General features: G+C 44.3%; 1 protein-coding gene across 5 annotated transcripts in view; it reads left to right on the top strand.

The window, feature by feature from the left end:
* vps8 (VPS8 subunit of CORVET complex) overlaps positions 1-17,137 on the top strand; it is a 734,009-nt gene that overhangs the window by 25,658 nt on the left and 691,214 nt on the right. For all 5 annotated transcript variants that reach the window (XM_041200655.1, XM_041200658.1, XM_041200657.1 and 2 more), the window contains 3 exons: positions 255-379; positions 3,668-3,754; positions 10,457-10,524. In XM_041200655.1, coding sequence (XP_041056589.1) covers positions 255-379; positions 3,668-3,754; positions 10,457-10,524 — 280 coding nt within the window. The remainder of the gene's footprint in view (positions 1-254; positions 380-3,667; positions 3,755-10,456; positions 10,525-17,137) is intronic.

Raw genomic sequence — 17,137 nt, forward strand, 5'->3', positions numbered from 1 at the left:
CTGTCCTTGAATTCATTTAGAACAAATAAGTAGAAGATCTCATGGGTAAAATCCTTTCATTGGAGCTTCAGCTTCAGATATTCTCACTGTGCTTCGAACCAGAGGTCATAACAAGTCCTATAAAATTTAGATTAAGCCACAAATTGGGTGCACAATGGTTCCTGTGGTGCTCTTTTTCACAGCCCTAGATGCGAGAGAGGTGTAAACAAGTGTTCATTTTTTTCTTCTACTTCTGAACAGTGTTTGTTTTTCAGATCCAAATCAGGCCCTGCGCCTGTGTCTGGGGAGCACAGCAGTTGGGGCTCAGTATGGAGCTGTATCTGCCCTTAGTATCAACAGCGACTGCACTCGGCTCCTCTGTGGGTTTGCTAAAGGGCAGGTAAGCTTAGTTGATATACTGTTGTTATTCTGTATTGTAATAGGGCTATGAATAGAAGACCTTTGAGGTCCCTTTTGGGTTGAGGGGGGGTACAAGAATTTTTATACATTTGTCTGAAACCAGCCTTCTGCTATAGCCACCATTTTTGTTATTACTCCATCTAAGCATTGAGTTGGTGGACAAGTATTGTTAAATCATAGTTGGCTGTTGAACATGCAGTAACCTGAGTACCACAGTTCAATTCAGACAAGAATAATTAAATTTTAAGAATATTATTTATTGGATCCATCAGTTCCTAAAGAAAATGACTGAAGTTTTATTTTTTATTCATTTGTGGCATGCGGATATTGCTGGCTAGGCCAGCATTTATCCCCCATCCCTAATTGTCCTTGAAAAGGTGGTGGTGAGCTCCCTTCATGAATGTAATTGTTTGGCTTGCTAGGCCATTTCAGAGGGGAGTTAAGAGTCAGTGTCATTACTGTGGATCTGGAGTTATATACAGTCCAGACCAGATAAGGACAACAGATTTCCTTCCCTAAATGTCATTAATGAACCTGATGGTTTTTTTTACAACAATCTGGTAGTGCATGGTTTCCATCACTAATGTTAACTTTTTAAAAAAGATCACTGCAATCTTATACAAGAGGAATAGCCCCTGGGACAAGGAACCAGAAGATGGAGGGCACTTATGGCAGCACACCACAACCTGCACTCCCCCTCCCAGCACGCTTGTATAATATCCTAGGTTTGAGCAATGAAACATAGGAAATTACCCCAAATTTCTAATTCCTTGCTTTAATTGAAAATGCTGCCAACAGTGATGCTTAAGATTCTCTATTCCAGATGACCAAATGTTTTTACCTGGTGAGTGACTTAGCCAGGTCAGCCAGGAAGATCCCAGGTTCATTCCCTGATCTGCCTGTGTCGCATGACCTCTACTGGGGACGTTGGGAGCCCCAATTCTGGAAGTCTCACCCCGAACCTAGCACCCACCACTTTCATAAGGGAGAGAACAGGGATAGGTTGTGGTTTACACATCAGTGATTCATGGAGACAGCTACAATGAAAAAGTGCACCTGCCTTCAAACAGATCAATTTTTTGTAACTGGGCTGTCCAAAACACAACATCAGGAGAAGATCTAAAGCAGCCAAGTTCTTTGGAGAGGTAAGATTCCCTTTGGTATAGGTCCAAGGTGGGAGAGGTAGGGTGCCTTTGGGAGAGGTTTTTGTGGTTATTAAAATTATACATGAGTGTATGTAAAAAGTGGATAAACTCATTGGAACTGTGGAGCTGTAAAGGCAACTGTCAAGCTGTAGAGGGAACTGTTAAGCTATCAAGGCATTTAAATCTCATTGGAACTGCCAAGCTGTTTGGAACTGCCAATTTCATTGGCACTGTCAAGCTGCCAAGGTATTTAAATCTGGGCTTTAGCTGTTTAAAAAGAAAACATACTGGAGTTAAAAAAAAACAAGTGCTTGCTATTTCATGCTCTGTTGACATAAGCCTGAGGGTTATCATTATAGGATTTGTACTGCATGACTGATTTCACAACCCATCATTAGCACAGTGGGATGCCTGTCAGTTCACAGTTTAATTGACAGCTCCAAGTGATTCTAAAGTCTTTCTTGTGGGGCTATGAAAACAAATGTTTGTTTTTATAAGATATTAAGCACCTGAGTGAAATGCCTGCTTGTATAAGGGTTTAAGCACTTGAATGAAATGTTTATGTTTATAAGGGATTATGTAGTTGAAGGAATATAAATGTAGTGAATGGACTTTTATGTTGTCAGGAAGATGTAATAATTTTCATAATGTTATTGGAATTTATTGTAGAGCGATAGGTGGGGGTCTATGTCTCTGTGTGTGTGACTTAATTGAATTAAAGGCAGCTGGTCTGAAGGCTTTGATGTATCAGAAGATAAGCTAGGTTTGAAATGTTAAATAGGAGGAAGTTTTAGAATGTGAGGCGTGAAGGGAACATTTTCATTTTAAAAAAACCAGACTAGCTTGAATTGAAAAAAGTGGGTGAAATGTTATACCTAGCCAGGAGAAGTTAAGAAACAGTATGTTTATTTTTCACAGAGATTACTGGTAAAATTGGTACTATGATAGATTTTTATAATTAGAGAGGTAAAGTCCAAAGACATAGTGAAGCAATGGGAATTTGTATTCAAAGGGAAAATATATATAAAGGAGAGAAGGCTGTGTGTAAGGGCAGGCATTCTAAGATCTAACACAAGTGTGAAAAACCTCCAGCATCTTAGCCTCATACTGCTGTTTACAAGGAACCAAAGCTGAGAAAGACTCATTTTGAATTCGACTGTTCAGGGTATTGTGTGTTACTTTGCCTGGGTCTTTTAAAATCTGTGTGTCTTACTGTTGCCTTAACGGACATGCAACCATGAGTTTGAGTAACTAGGGGAGTTAGGAGTTATCATAGTAGTTATTCGTAAATGTATGTATGTGCTTAAAATAATTTTTTTTACCCAATAAAGGTTTAATTTCATTTTGTAAGAAACATATAAAACTCAATGGTCTTATTGCTACTGAATTCAAAGCCCCATCACAATATATATACAAATTGCAAAACAGTTGAGGCAGTCATTTCAAGTTTCCCTTTGGGATTTGAGCAGTTTGGCATTTACCATCCCCCTGCCATAACATATGTATGAGAGCATTTTTATAAAGATAAAGCCTGCAATAGACAATTAGAACTTTATTTTATTTCATCTCAGCATGGGTCCTGAGGTCTGCCCAAGGTGGATACTGGGTTAGTTGGCATGGGTGGTGTAATGGCAGGGGGTGGTTGGGGGGGGGGTAAGGGATGGCAGGAGTTGGTACTAAGTTAATGGCAATAAAGGGCCATGTGTGGTGGGTAGAGGGGCTTAGGTTAGTATGGAAATTATGAGGGGCCATAGGGGTGAGTGGGAGCATGAGGTGGCATGGATTTACATGGTTGGGGCATGGGGAGTGTGTGTGGAAGGTGGGGGGGGTGCGGGGGGGGTAGTGCTGTGAGGGCTAGAGAGCTGTTTTTGGTTTTAATGTGTTTTTTTGCAGCTGGGACGAGGTCCCAGATCACCGAGGTGGGCCTTTCACACAGCCCGTCGCTGTATCCGGCCACCCCCTGTGGCTGCCTCTGAATCTTTCCGCAGATGTGGGACCCAACTCCTCTGGGACGCTTTCTCCCCAGTCGGATTTGTGGAGCTGGGAATTTTCCCGACCCTGAGTTGGGGGCAAAAACTGGGGCCTTGGAGTTATGTCCGTGTGTGTTTTATTGTCTCCTCTAGATTACCATGTGGGATTTGGCAAATGGCAAGTTACTGAGAACAATAACTGATGCTCATCCCCCAGGAACTGCTATCCTGCACATAAAGGTAACCTAGCATACTCCAACTCTAAGCCTAACCCTAACTCATCCCTAACCCTTAACCTGGTTCCCCAGAGGATGGAATGAAAAGCCTCTCAATTAACACATGAATGCTGAATCTATCAACGACAAGCTGACATAGTATTATTCTGGATGGATTTAATACAAGTAGCAGCTCATGAATTCTATTGAGAACCTTCTGGACTTTAGATATTAAGTTCGGCATTGAAGTACGCAGATTGTGGTTAGAGCTTTTTCAGAATGTTTGTCTTTTATTTATATGCCTTGTTTAAATTTAAAACCATCAGTGCTTCCAGAGAAACTGGTGCATTTTTGACTGTAAATTTGGACTTCAAAGGAAGGGACTCCACTTTAAATATGAAATTCCACCTGGCGTTGTCTATTCGTTTTTAAACACCTTGTTGCCATTTAGAAGGCTGACAGCGATCTTAATGAAAAAGGAGTTGGAATTTATGTCACTGGATTTGAAGTTAGGAGTGGATAAGGAGCTAATAAATATCGTGGAGTAAATGTAATTGTCAGCCACCATGAAGAATGAAATAACGCATGATGTAAAATAAAAACAAAAACTGCTGGAAATACTCGGCCGGTCAGACAGCATCTGTGGAGAGAAACAGGAGTTAACGTTTCAGGTCGATGACCTTTCATCAGAACAGAAGGAAGGTAGAAATATAAGAGTTTTTCAGCTGTTGGAAGGGTGGAGGGGGTAGGAAGAACAAAAGAGATGGTCTGAGATAGGGTGGAAAGCAGGAGAGATTGACTAACAAAAGATTGAAATAATGGCCAAGCCAAAGAGAGAAGTGAAATTATCTTATTTAAAAAAATTAAATGAAGAATATGGATTTCACAAGCAAAAGATATTTTTAAAGTATATGATGTACAACATGGTTCTGAAGAAGGGTCATACAGACTCGAAACGTTGGCTCTGTTTCTGTCTCCACAGATGCTGCCAGACCTGCTGAGTTTTTCCAGCATTTTCTGTTTCTATTTCAGATTTCCAGCATCTGCAGTATCTTGCTAACATTCCAAAGTGCCTTTAAAATAAAATCCAATCACTGGCAAAGGTTAGGCAGGGAGATAGAGGAGGCAAAGGACAGATATAAAAGTGTGTTCCTGCTGATAACAAGAACAGTGAAACTGAACCACAAGTATAAGCAGCTCGTAAAGCATTAATTAACATCTCAGAAACATGGATGAACCAAAAATGGCATGAAATGTAGTTGAGAGAAAGAGATATCACCTTGCTGTATGAGGTCCAAGGATTCCACTTATAAGTTTTAGTTTTGCTAAAGAGGAGAGTTGAACCAAATATTAGTTTCGGAAACAAATTGTGATTTTCATTGCTAATATTTTACATTGTAACCTGCAACATCTATGAAATATTGTTCTATGTCAGCACCTGCATCTTGCAGTATATTTTACTCTGAAATTTATGACAATTTTTTCAAAATCATTTGTATTTTGCAAGTATTTCTGGCTATGTAAACAGAGAGCTTTTTTTATACCAGTGAATCAAAGTTTAAAATTCCTGCACTTTGACAACAAACCAGCATAAATTGTTTAAAATCTGGTTTACTAATTAGGCAGACCTGATGAAATGTGGCCCCGTCCTGCTCTGTACAAATATATTGCTGTTCATTTGACACAGTAAAAACAACTTTCAAAGTAGTGCTTCTCATTAAACGATAGTCATTAAAGGGAAATTTGCTGCCTAGATGGATGGACAGTACAGTGAATTTTCACGTATCCAAGGTCTTGGTTATTTACTGATAATGGGAGGCTGCCAGGAGTTAAATGCCAGCAGTTCGCTCTCTGTCGCTCTCTCTCTCTCTGTCGCTATCACTCTCACTCTCTCTCGCTCTCTCTCTCTCGATTACCCTCTCTCACTCTCTCTCACTCTTGCTCACCCTCGCTCTCTCTCCGTCTGTCGCGCTCTCTCCGTCTGTCGCGCTCTCTCCGTCTGTCGCGCTCTCTCCGTCTGTCGCGCTCTCTCCGTCTGTCGCGCTCTCTCCGTCTGTCGCGCTCTCTCCGTCTGTCGCGCTCTCTCCGTCTGTCGCGCTCTCTCCGTCTGTCGCGCTCGCTGTCTGTCGCTCTCGCTCTTGCACCTGCGCGCGCTCTCACTCCCTCTCTCAGTGCATGTTTCTTTGGGCAACAAAATGACCTGGAGCAAGCTGATTAGTTAGTATATGTGCTCATTGTTTCTCTGAAGTAACTATGACTCCAGTTGCTGGCTTGAGATAATGAACCAAACGAACTCCCCCCCCCGCCCCCCCCCATGTCAATCCTGGCCTTCTAGTTCCAGAGATTAAGATTGGTAGCAGATTATTCTTCTCTCCAGTTACCCCATTAATAGTTTCTGCAGAGCAGTTAATCTTAAAATTAACACAGATCCTGCCTGTGTTGACCACTTCATTCTTCTCCAACGTCTCCATCGCTGTCCAGCTGGCTGTAACTGCCCTTGCCTGGCTCCATTCCTATTCTGTGTAATCATAGTCAAAGTATCACTTGGATTGGCTTCTCTTCTCGCTCCCGCACTGTTACCTTTCGTATCCCCCAAGGATCTTATCCTTGGCCCCTCTTATTTCTCATCTACAGGCTGCCCCATGTCATTCAAAGGCAATGTTAGTTTTCACATGTACGCTGACAACACCCAGCTCTACCTCACTATTACCTCTCTTGACTCCTTCACTATTGCTAAATTATCAGCCTGTTTATCTGACATCCAGCACTGGATCAACAGAAATTTCTTCCAATTAAACATTGGGAAGATTGAAGCCATTGCTTTTGGTCCCCACTCCAAACTCCGTTCCCTAGCAACCGTCTCCATCCCTCTCCCTGGCAACAGTCTGTGACTAAACCAGTCTGTTTGCAATCGTGGTGTCATATTTGACCCTGAGGTGACATTCCAACCACATAATCATGCCATCAGTAAGACTGTGTATTTCCTGCTCCCTAATTTCACCCAATTTTGCCCCTCATCTGCTGCTGAAACACTCATTCAGTACCTCCAGACTTGACTGTTCCAGTATCCCACTGGCTGGGCTCCCCACATTCCATCCTCCATAAACCTGAGGTTATCCAAAACTCTGCTGTTCATGTCAACTCCCATTTCTCTAATCACCTGTGCGCTTGCAGACTTACATTGGATCCCAGTCAAGCAACGTCTTGATTTTAAGATTCAAATCCTTGTTTTCAAATTCTTCCGTTCTCGGAAATCTCCTCCAGCCCCTCAACTCTCTGAAAAACCTGCGTTCCTTTAGCTCTGGACTCTTGAGCATCCCTGACTCCCCCATTGGCAGCCATGCCTTCAGCTACCTGGGCCCCAAGCTTTGGAATTCCATCCCTAAACCGCTCCACCTCTCCTTTAAGGCATTCCTTAAAACCGACCTCTTTGATCAACCTTTTGATCATCTGACCTAATATTTCCATACGTGGCTCAGTGTCTTATTTTGTTTCATAACATTCCTGTGAAGTGCTTTGGAGCATTTAAAGCTCCTATATAAATACTGGTTGTTACATACATATGAAATAGGAGCAGAAGTAGGCCATTCAGCCTCCTCTGCTATTCAATAAGATCTTAGCTGATCTGTTTGTGTTTTGAATTCCACATTCCCATCTAACCCCAATAACCTTTGATTCCTTTGTCTAACAAGAATCTATCTACCTCTGCCTTAAAAATATTCAATGGCCCCGCCCCCACCTTCTGAGGCAGAGAGTTCCAAACCCACACAACCCTCAGAGAAAAAATTCTCCTCATCTCTGTCCTAAAAGGGCGACCCCTAATTTTAAAACAGTGCCCCCTATTTCTGGACTCACCCACAAGAGGAAACATCCTTTCCACATCCACCTTGTCAAGGCTGTTCAGGATCTTATATACTTCAATCAAATCACCCCTCACTCTTTTAAACTCCAGTGGAAACAAGCCCAGTCTGTCCAACATTTCCTCTTAAGACGACCCACTCATTCCAGGTATCAATCTAGTAAAAGTAAAATACTGCGGTTGCTGGAAATCTGAAACAAAAACAAAAATAGCTGGAAAAACTCAGCAGGTCTGACAGCATCAGATCTCGTAAACCTCCTTTGAACCGCCTCCAATGCATTTACATCCTTAAATAAGGAGACCAAAACTGCACACAGTATTCGAGATGTGGTCTCACCAATGTCCTGTATAACTGAAGCAGAACATCCTTACTTTTATGTTCAATTCCTCTTGTAATAAAGGATAGCATTCTATTAGCCACCTTAATTACTTGCTGTACCTGCATACTAGCTTTTTGTAACTTGTACTAGAACACCTAGATCCCTCTGCACCTCAGAATTCTGCAGCCGTTCTCCGTTTAAGTTATATTCTGCTTTCTTCTTACTGCCTAAAAGAACAACTTCACATTTTCCTACGTTATACTCCATTTTCCAGATTTTTGCCCACTCACTCAATCTATCTATATCCATCTGCAACCTCCTCATGTCCTCTTCACAACATACTTTCCTACCTATCTTTGTGTCACCTGCAAATTTAGCTACCATGCCTTCACTGCCTTCATCTAAGTCATTGATGTAAATTGTAAAAAGTTGAGGCCCCAGCACAGATCCCTGCGGGACCCCACTTGCCACATCCTGCCAATCAGAAAATTACCCATTTATGCATACTCTCTCTCTCTCTTTCGCCAGCTATCTCCTATCCATTTTAATGCGTAACCCCATACACCATGAGTTTTATTTACTGCAATAGCTTTTGATGTGGCACCTTATCAAATGCCTTCTGGAAATCCAAGTACAGTACATCTACAGGTTCCCCTTTATCTACAGCACATGTTACTCCTTCAAAGAACTCCAATAAATTTGTTAAACATGTTGTTGTTTACATGTCTGATATTACAGCCTGCAGCAGCAGGAAAATGAGCTCATTAGAGAGCTGGATTTTGTGAATTCGCTTTTTTGACATGTTATTTATAGTGGAAGACATGAATTGAATCATGTTCAATAGGCTGATAGATACGGTGTTGCTTCTATAAATGAAGTGTCCCAATAAAATGCTTGATTCTAATTTTTCTCTTTTAGTTCCTTTAGAAAGGACTAATATTTCCCCTTTTTTGCAAAGTCATAGGAACAGGAAATGGCCATTGAGCCCCTCGAACCTATTCTGTCATTCAGTGAGACCATGGCTGATATGTGATCTAACTCCATATACCTTAATGGTCTCATATCCCTTAAAGCCTTTGATTATCAAAAAACTATCAATCACAATTTTAAAAATAACAGTTGACCTCACGTCATTTGCCTTTTGTGGAAGAGAAATCCAAACTTCTACCAGCCTTTGTGTGAAGAAATGTTTTCTAATTTCATTCCTGAAAGGTCTGGCTCTCAATTTTAGACTATAACTCCTAGTCCGAGACTCCCCAACCAGGCAAGTCCAAAAACTAAACAGGGTAGGTGCGTGGAGCAGCAGGTAGGTTAGGTTTTTGAAGAGTGATCATTGGTGCCTGGTCTTCATTTTAGAAATTTCCAGGTAATGCACTGAAAAATGATGCTGTGTATTTCAAGGGGACAGATGACAAGGATGGGAGTGAGAGTTAAATGTTTTCCTGGCCTCTGCTAGTAGAAAACTGCAATATCAAACATAAGGATTTATAATTGGTGTATTTCATAAATTGGTAATAGGAGCAGGGGGGTTCTTTAAGCTAAATAAAAAAAAAACACTTTGATAGGAAGATAACAGGATTAAAGGAGCCAGCCATTCTTTGAAGCCACTGATGGCTGACAGTAAATCAATGAATGCTTTAATCCACAGAAAAGATAGGATTATCGAATTGGATTTTGGAGCAGATATCTTGGGCTGAATTTTACACGCCCCCCCCCCCCCCCCCCCCCGGAGGGCGTGTTACCCGCGGAGGGGTGGGTGGGGTGTGTAGGGTGTGGCTGCCCATCCGGCCACCTTCCAGCTCACACCCATAATACGATGTGGGGGGAGGGGGGGGTGGGGGGGGGTGGTGGGGTGGGGGGAAGGATGGGCAGGCGCCAAAATCGGCAGCCCTCCTGCCATATTTAATTGAGCAATTAGGGTCAATTAGGCTTGTTATCCAGCCTGTTGGCCCAAATAATACACTGCCCATACCACGATATGGTGTGCAGCAATGTGGGAGCGGGAAGCCCTATTTATGAACTAAAATTGTTAATGGGTGGGAAAGAAAGGTGGAGGGTTGTTTTTCGGGGACTGCCCTTTGCTGATCCCTGAGACTGAACCCCCCCCCTTTCCTTCCTACCAGCTCCATCTCTTAAACCCACCTGTTTTCACCCCTCCATTGCCCCTATCCCTAATGTGCCCAAGACTCTGGACTTGCGTGCTCCAGGGACCCTAGGCTCCGTTCTTCACCTGCAGCTGCCACTGACGCCTCCCTGGTGCAGCCGGGACCTTTGGATTGGCCGGCAGCTCCAGAGGGTGCGACTTCTGCCCCAAAGAGGGGCGGAAGACACACCTGGCCCTTGTTAATCAGGGCTGCTCAGGCAAGAGTTGGTCGGCTTCACGCTGATGTGGTTTCCAGGGGTTTTGGAGGAGGGTGTGCTGTCTGCGCCCCCCCACCCCCCCCACCGGTATTATTCAGCCCCTTGTGTTTCTATCTCGTTTTGTAGTAGGATTATTAGAACAGAACAGTTCAGTTAATTTGGATGCAAATAATTCTTTCTCTTGCAGTTCACTGATGATCCAACCACAGCCATTTGCAATGATAGCGGAGGCTCAGTGTTTGAGCTCGCCTTCAAGTAAGATGTATTTCTGTATGAATATTGTACATGAGATAAAATATTCTCTGCCAGAGGAGATCTTCATATGCACCTCCTCCATTATCCTATAGTTCATCATGTCGATTGATGATTATCTTTTAGTTTTGGATTAGCCTGACTGCAGGAAACATGAAAAGCACAAGATTAAACATGTCAGTTTGTGTTCGTGTGATTGTAGAAAATTGATGCATACTGTCTGAACATCATTGTAAGATCGAGGTTTCGAAGCCTGGCTTTATTTGTGCCATTACTGAGCATGTTCATACTTCCTTTTATTTTCTCCTTGTTTGCCCCATGTTGTGCTTTCCAGGAGGCAAGTTTCTGTCTGTGCTGGTTTTGAACCAGATGGAACTGGGGGGACGAGGCTGTTCATCGATGCTGGACCAGGAACCCTGGCAATTATCTTCCCATCTCCAATCGCAGTTAGAGAGCTTTGTTAGAAAATGAGCTTGTGTGGATGTTAGGCGAATACTGGATCAGACTTAACTGATTCGCTCAACCATCAGTTAGCTCACTGGCACATCAAGAAGGGCTGCCGCTGCTTGTGGTATTCTAGTGCAGCATCATTTATTCTACTCAAGAGGAAGAGAAAGTTGGAGGGAGAAATTTATATCAAAATTTATATCAAATGTTGCTTTGAAGCTCTGCGTTTCCACACGGTAATGTGGGTTGGAAAACTTGTTTTGGTTTATGACTGGTTATGATTTAAATATTTGTAATGTCATAGATTAAACTAATGATTTTCATACATTTAAATGCAACATCTGAGTTAAGACCATACGGTATTGTTTGAAGGTTTTGCTGCAATATGCTCCAACTTAGCATTGCTAATCAGCTGGGGAATGCAGCACTAGAACAGACAAGTTTGAGTTGTCTGGTTTGGAATAAAATCAAGAGTCACTTAGACAAGTGCAGGGTGATTAAGGAAAGCCAGCATGGATTCATTAAGGGAAAATTATGTTTAACTAATTTGCTGGAGTTTTTTGAGGAGGTAACAGAGAAGGTTGATAAAGGTAACGCTGTTGATGTGTGTATGGCATTTGATATAGTGCCACACAACAGACTTGTGAGCAAACCTTTAGCTCATGGAATAAAAGGGGAAGTAGACACTTGGCTAAATTGGCTGAGTGACAGGAAACAGAGAGTAGTGATAAATGGTTTTTCAGATTGGAGGAAGGTTTGTAGTGGAGTTCCCCAGGGGAACCTCGCTCTTCCTCATATATATTAATGACCTAGACTGTGGTGCTTAGGGCATGATTTCAAAATTTGCAGATGATACGAAGATTGGAAATGTTGTCAACTGCGCGGAGGATAGTCTTGAACTTCAAAAGGACATAGACATGTTGGTGGATTGGGCAGACAAGTGACAGATGAGGTTCAGTGCAGAGAAATGTGAGGTGATTCACTTTGGCAAGAAGAATATGGAGAGACAGTATAAAATAAAGGAAGAAACTCTGAAGGAGGTGCAGGAACTGAAGGACCTTGGTGTATATATACATAGGCCATTGAAGATGGCAGGGCATGTTGAGAGAGCAGTTAATAAAGCATAAAGCATCTTAGGCTTTATTGATAGGGGCATTGAGTACAAGAGTAAGGAGGTCATGTTGAACTTGTATAAGACATTAGTTAAGCCTCATCTGGAGTACTGAGTCCAGTTCTGGGTGCCATACTTGAGGAAGGATGTGCAGGCATTGGAGACAGTACAGAGGAGATTGACAAGAATGATTCCAGGGATAAAGAACTGTAGCTATGAGGATAGATTGGAGAGGTTGGGACTGTTTTCCTTGGAGAAAATAAGGCTGAGAGGAGACTTGATAGAGGTATACAAGATCTTGAGGGGTGTGGACAGGGTAAATAGTGAGAAACTGTTCCCACTAAAGAGATCATCAAGAACGAGAGGGCACAGATTCAAAATAATTGCCAAAAGGAATAAAAGTGATGTGAGGAAACATTTTTTCACTCAGAGGATGGTTGGAGCCTGGAATGAACTTCCTGGAAGGATGATGGAGGCAGGTTCGATCGAGATATTCAAAAGGGAAATGGGTTGTTACCTGAAAAGAGAGAATGTGCAAGGTTACAGGGATAAGGCAGGGGAGTGGGACTAGGCAGAACACTCTTTCAGAATGGCCTCCTTCTGCACTGTAACTGTTCTGTGATTCTGTCTGACAACTCCATGTGTGTTATCATTAAGCACCCTCTGTTAAACTCAGAGCTGAGAGTTTCTGACAGTTGAAAAGCACTGAAGGAAAGAGGAGAAATAGAAATGGAAAGGGTGACTCAACAAAACATGGGAGGAAGTAAGACACTCAGTCCATCAAACTGGTTCGTTCTATAAGCCATGCCGCACTTGCTCCATTGCGGGCTTCACCTTGCCCATGCAAGGTCCTAGAGGAAAGTTCTAACTAGATGACCCCACCTGCCTCTCCGCACGCAGTCAAGCCGAACTCCATCCCCATACCCTCACTCTTCAATCTGAACAAACTACCCTCCAAGGATTATGTGCACCGCTGTCCCCAGTAACCCAGCGCTGATTAATGGATGGCACAAACTGTTACCTAATATGCAGCACTTTGTGCATGAAAATATTACAATGCATAGTTTTTGCTATTGGGCCATTAACTTCCAACTAATGTTGGAAAGTGAGGGCCCGCAGGAATCAGAAGAAATCAACACATACTTGCCTGCCCTTGAAAATTACGCCGACCCTTCTGTTCGCCGGAGCTGCTTATGGCCTGTTTCGAAAGACTCCTTGCAGGCCCCAGTGAAGTGCAGCTCTGCACATTCAAGGAGGCCACCATAAAGCAGTGAAATTGACAGGCCAGGGAGAAGGTAGGCGTCTAAGGTAAGTGGATAGGATTTGGGGTGTGTGGGGGGGGGAGTCACTTGTGGAGGTGGGGGGTTGGGGTCAGGGGTGTTGGGGCAGTCCCGTGGGGTCAGTCTGGGTCTTTACGATAGTTATTCAGAAGTTAGAAGAGGTTTTAACTCTTCGAACTTTTTCTGGGTAACTATTGGTGTAACACCGGTGGAACCATCCGAAGTTTGCGATTTAACCCACATTTTCGGATGGTTCCCACCACAGGGCAGTTGTCCAGAGGAAGTCTGGGCAATTCAAAACATAAATAAAAATAAAAATACCTGGAAAAACTCAACAGGTCTGACAGCATCTGCGGAGAGGAACACAGTTAACGTTTTGAGTCCGTATGACTCTTCAACAGAACTAAGGAAAAATAGAAGAGAGGTGAAATATAAGCTGGTTTAAGGGAGGGGTGGGACAGGTAGAGCTGGATAGAGGGCCAGTGATAGGTGGAGGTAGCCAAAAGATGTCACAGACAAAAGGACAAAGAGGTGGTGATATTACCTAAGGAATGTGCTAATTAAGGGTAGAAAGCAGGATTATCAAGGTACAGATAGCCCTAGTGGGGGTGGGGGGAAGGGATTGAATTAGGCTGAAAGGTAGAGATAAAACAATGGATGGAAATACATTTAAAAATAATGGAAATCGGTGGGAAAAGAAAAATATATATAAATTATTGGGGAAAGAAGGGGGGGATTGGAAAGGGGGTGGGGATGGAGGAGAGAGCTCATGATCTAAAATTGTTGAACTCAATATTCAGTCCGGAAGGCTGTAAAGTGCCTAGTCAGAAGATGAGGTGTTGTTCCTCTAGTTTGCGTTGAGCTTCACTGGAACAATGCAGCAGGCCAAGGGCAGACATGTGGGCATGAGAGCAGAGTGGAGTGTTGAAATGGCAAGCGAGTCGAGGTCATACTTGCGGACAGACTGAAGGTGTTCCGCAAAGTGGTCACCCAGTCTGCGTTTGGTCTCTCCAATGTAGAGGAAACCGCATTGGGAGCAGCGAATGCTGTAGACTAAATTGAGGGAAGTGCAAGTGAAATGCTGCTTCACTTGAAAGGAGTGTTTGGGTCCTTGGATAGTGAGGAGAGGGGAAGTAATGGGGCAGGTGTTGCACCTTTTGCGGTTGCATGGGAAGGTGCCATGGGAGGGGGTTGAGGTGTGGGGAGTGATGGAGGAATGGACCAGGGTGTCCCGGAGGGAATGACCCTGCGGAATGTCATTGGGGGGGTGAAGGGAAGATGTGTTTGATGGTGGCATCATGCTGGAGTTGGTGGAAATGGCGGAGGATGATCCTTTGAAAGCGGAGGCTGGTGGGGTGATAAGTGAGGACAAGGGGGACCCTATTATGTTTCTGGGAGGGAGGAGAAGGCGTGAGGGCGGATGCGCGGAAGATGGGCCGGACACGGTTGAGGGCCCTGTCAACCACTGTGGGTGGAAAACCTCAATTAAGGAAGAAGGAGGACATGTCAGAGGAACTGTTTTTGAAAGTGGCATCACCAGAACAGATGCGACGGAGGCGAAGGAACTGAGAGAATGGGATGGAGTCCTTACAGGAAGCAGGGTGTGAGGAGCTGTTGTCGAGGTAGCTGTGGGAGTCGGTAGGCTTGTAATGGATATTGGTGGACAGTCTATCACCAGAAATTGAGACAGAGAGGTCAAGGAAGGGAAGGGAAGTGTCAGAGATGGACCATGTGAAGATGATGGAGGGGTGGAGATTGGAGGCAAAATTAATACATTTTTCCAGGTCCAGACGAGAGCATGAAGCAGCACTGAAGCAATCATCAATGTACCAGAGAAAGAGTTGTGGAAGGGGGCCGGAGTAGGACTGGAACAAGGAATGTTCCACATACCCCATAAAGAGACAGGCATAGCTGGGGCCCATGCGGGTACCCATAGCCACACCTTTTATTTGGAGGAAGTGAGAGGAGTTGAAGGAGAAATTGTTCAGTGTGAGAACAAGTTCAGCCAGATGGAGGAGAGTAGTGGTGGATGGGGATTGATCGGACCTCTGTTCGAGGAAGAAGCTAAGGGCCCTCAGACCATCCTGGTGGGGGATGGAGGTGTAGAGGGATTGGACGTCCATGGAGAAGAGGAGGCGGTTGGGGCCAGGGAACTGGAAATTGTTGATATGACGTAAGATGTCAGAGGAATCACGGATGTAGGTGGGAAGGGACTGGACAAGGGGAGAGAGAAGGGAGTCAAGATAACGAGAAATGAGTTCTGTGGGGCAGGAGCAAGCTGAGATGATCGGTCTACCGGGTCAGTTCTGTTTGTGGATTTTGGGTAGGAGGTAGAAGCGGGCCGTCCGAGGTTGGGAGACTATCAGGTTGGAAGCTGTGGGAGGAAGATCTCCAGAGGAGATGAGGTCAGTGACAGTCCTGGAAACAATGGCTTGATATTCAGTGGTGGGGTCATGGTCAAGGGAGAGGTAGGAGGAAGTGTCTGCGAGTTGATGCTCAGCCTCTGCGAGGTAGAGGTCAATGCGCCAGACAACACAGCACCACCGTTGTTAGCAGGTTTGATGACAATGTCAGGGTTGGATCTGAGAGAACGGAGTGTGGCAAGTTCAGAGAGAGGCAGGTTAGAGGGGGTGAGAGGAGCAGAGAAATTGAGACGACTAATGTCATGCCGACAGTTCTCAATGAAAAGATCAAGAGAAGGTAAGAATCCAGAGGGAGGGGTCCAGGTGGAGGGAGAATATTGGAGGTGGGTAAAAGGATCCGTTGAACTGGGAGAGGACTCCTGCCCAAAGAAGTGAGCCCGGAGACGAAGACGGCGGAAGAAGAGTTCAGCATCATGCCGAGCCCGAAATTCATTGAGATGAGGGTATAAGGATATGAAACTAAGTCCTTTGCTGAGCACTGAACATTCAGCATCAGAGAGGGGAAGGTCAGGGGGTATGGTGAGTACACGGCCGGGGCTGGGATTGGAAGATGGGATGGGGACAGAGGGACAGGCAGGAGTGGAGGGCCCTGGATGGGTGTTGGTGTCGATGAGTTGTTGGAGCTTGCGTTCCTTTGCACCTGAAAGAAAGAGACAAAGTTTCTTGTAGAGGTGTCGAATGAGACGAAGAATAAAATGAAACAGGGGGCATGGGCAGCTTAGAAATAGGGTGCAGCGGTGCTGCTGGAGGGAGAGGTCGAGCGTGTTCATATGGTGGCGCATGGCACTGTGTGGATCTCAGAATGCAACGGGAACAGCAGTCCGAGGAGCGTTGTATGTCCCGGAGATACCTGTAATCCTGGGTGAGTTCGAAACATGAGGGATGGAACTTCAGTTGACATCCACGTGGGGTAAGTCGAAGACGGAGACAGTCACTGAGAAAGGAGACATGGCTGTGAAAGTGGGTTTTAGTAAACACCTTGTCAAACACCAGGAGGGAAATGAAGGTGAACAAGGCAAAAGAGAGATACGGAAATCCTGTCGGAGAGAAGAGTAATACTTCTTCAAGGTAGGCGTTCCTTGAAGTCTGGGCAATTGCTGTGCAGACTCTTACCTGGGAACTTCTGAGAGGGATTCCCCGGTGTACTTTTGGGGTACCCCCCAAATCCGACGCTGGGCAGCACAGGTTACAGCCCATCCTTTCATTGGACGTGGACATCGCTGGCTAGGCCTAATTGCCCTTAACAAGGTGGTGATGCACTACTTTCATGAACTGTTGTAGTTCTTTGAACTTTTCTGTCGTATTTCCAAAACTTAAGCTTCAAAAATCTCAGATCTTTGTGAAAATCAGTGTTT

This window comes from Carcharodon carcharias, chromosome 12, assembly GCF_017639515.1.
Source record: "Carcharodon carcharias isolate sCarCar2 chromosome 12, sCarCar2.pri, whole genome shotgun sequence".
In the NCBI taxonomy this organism is placed as follows: Eukaryota; Metazoa; Chordata; class Chondrichthyes; order Lamniformes; family Lamnidae; genus Carcharodon; species Carcharodon carcharias.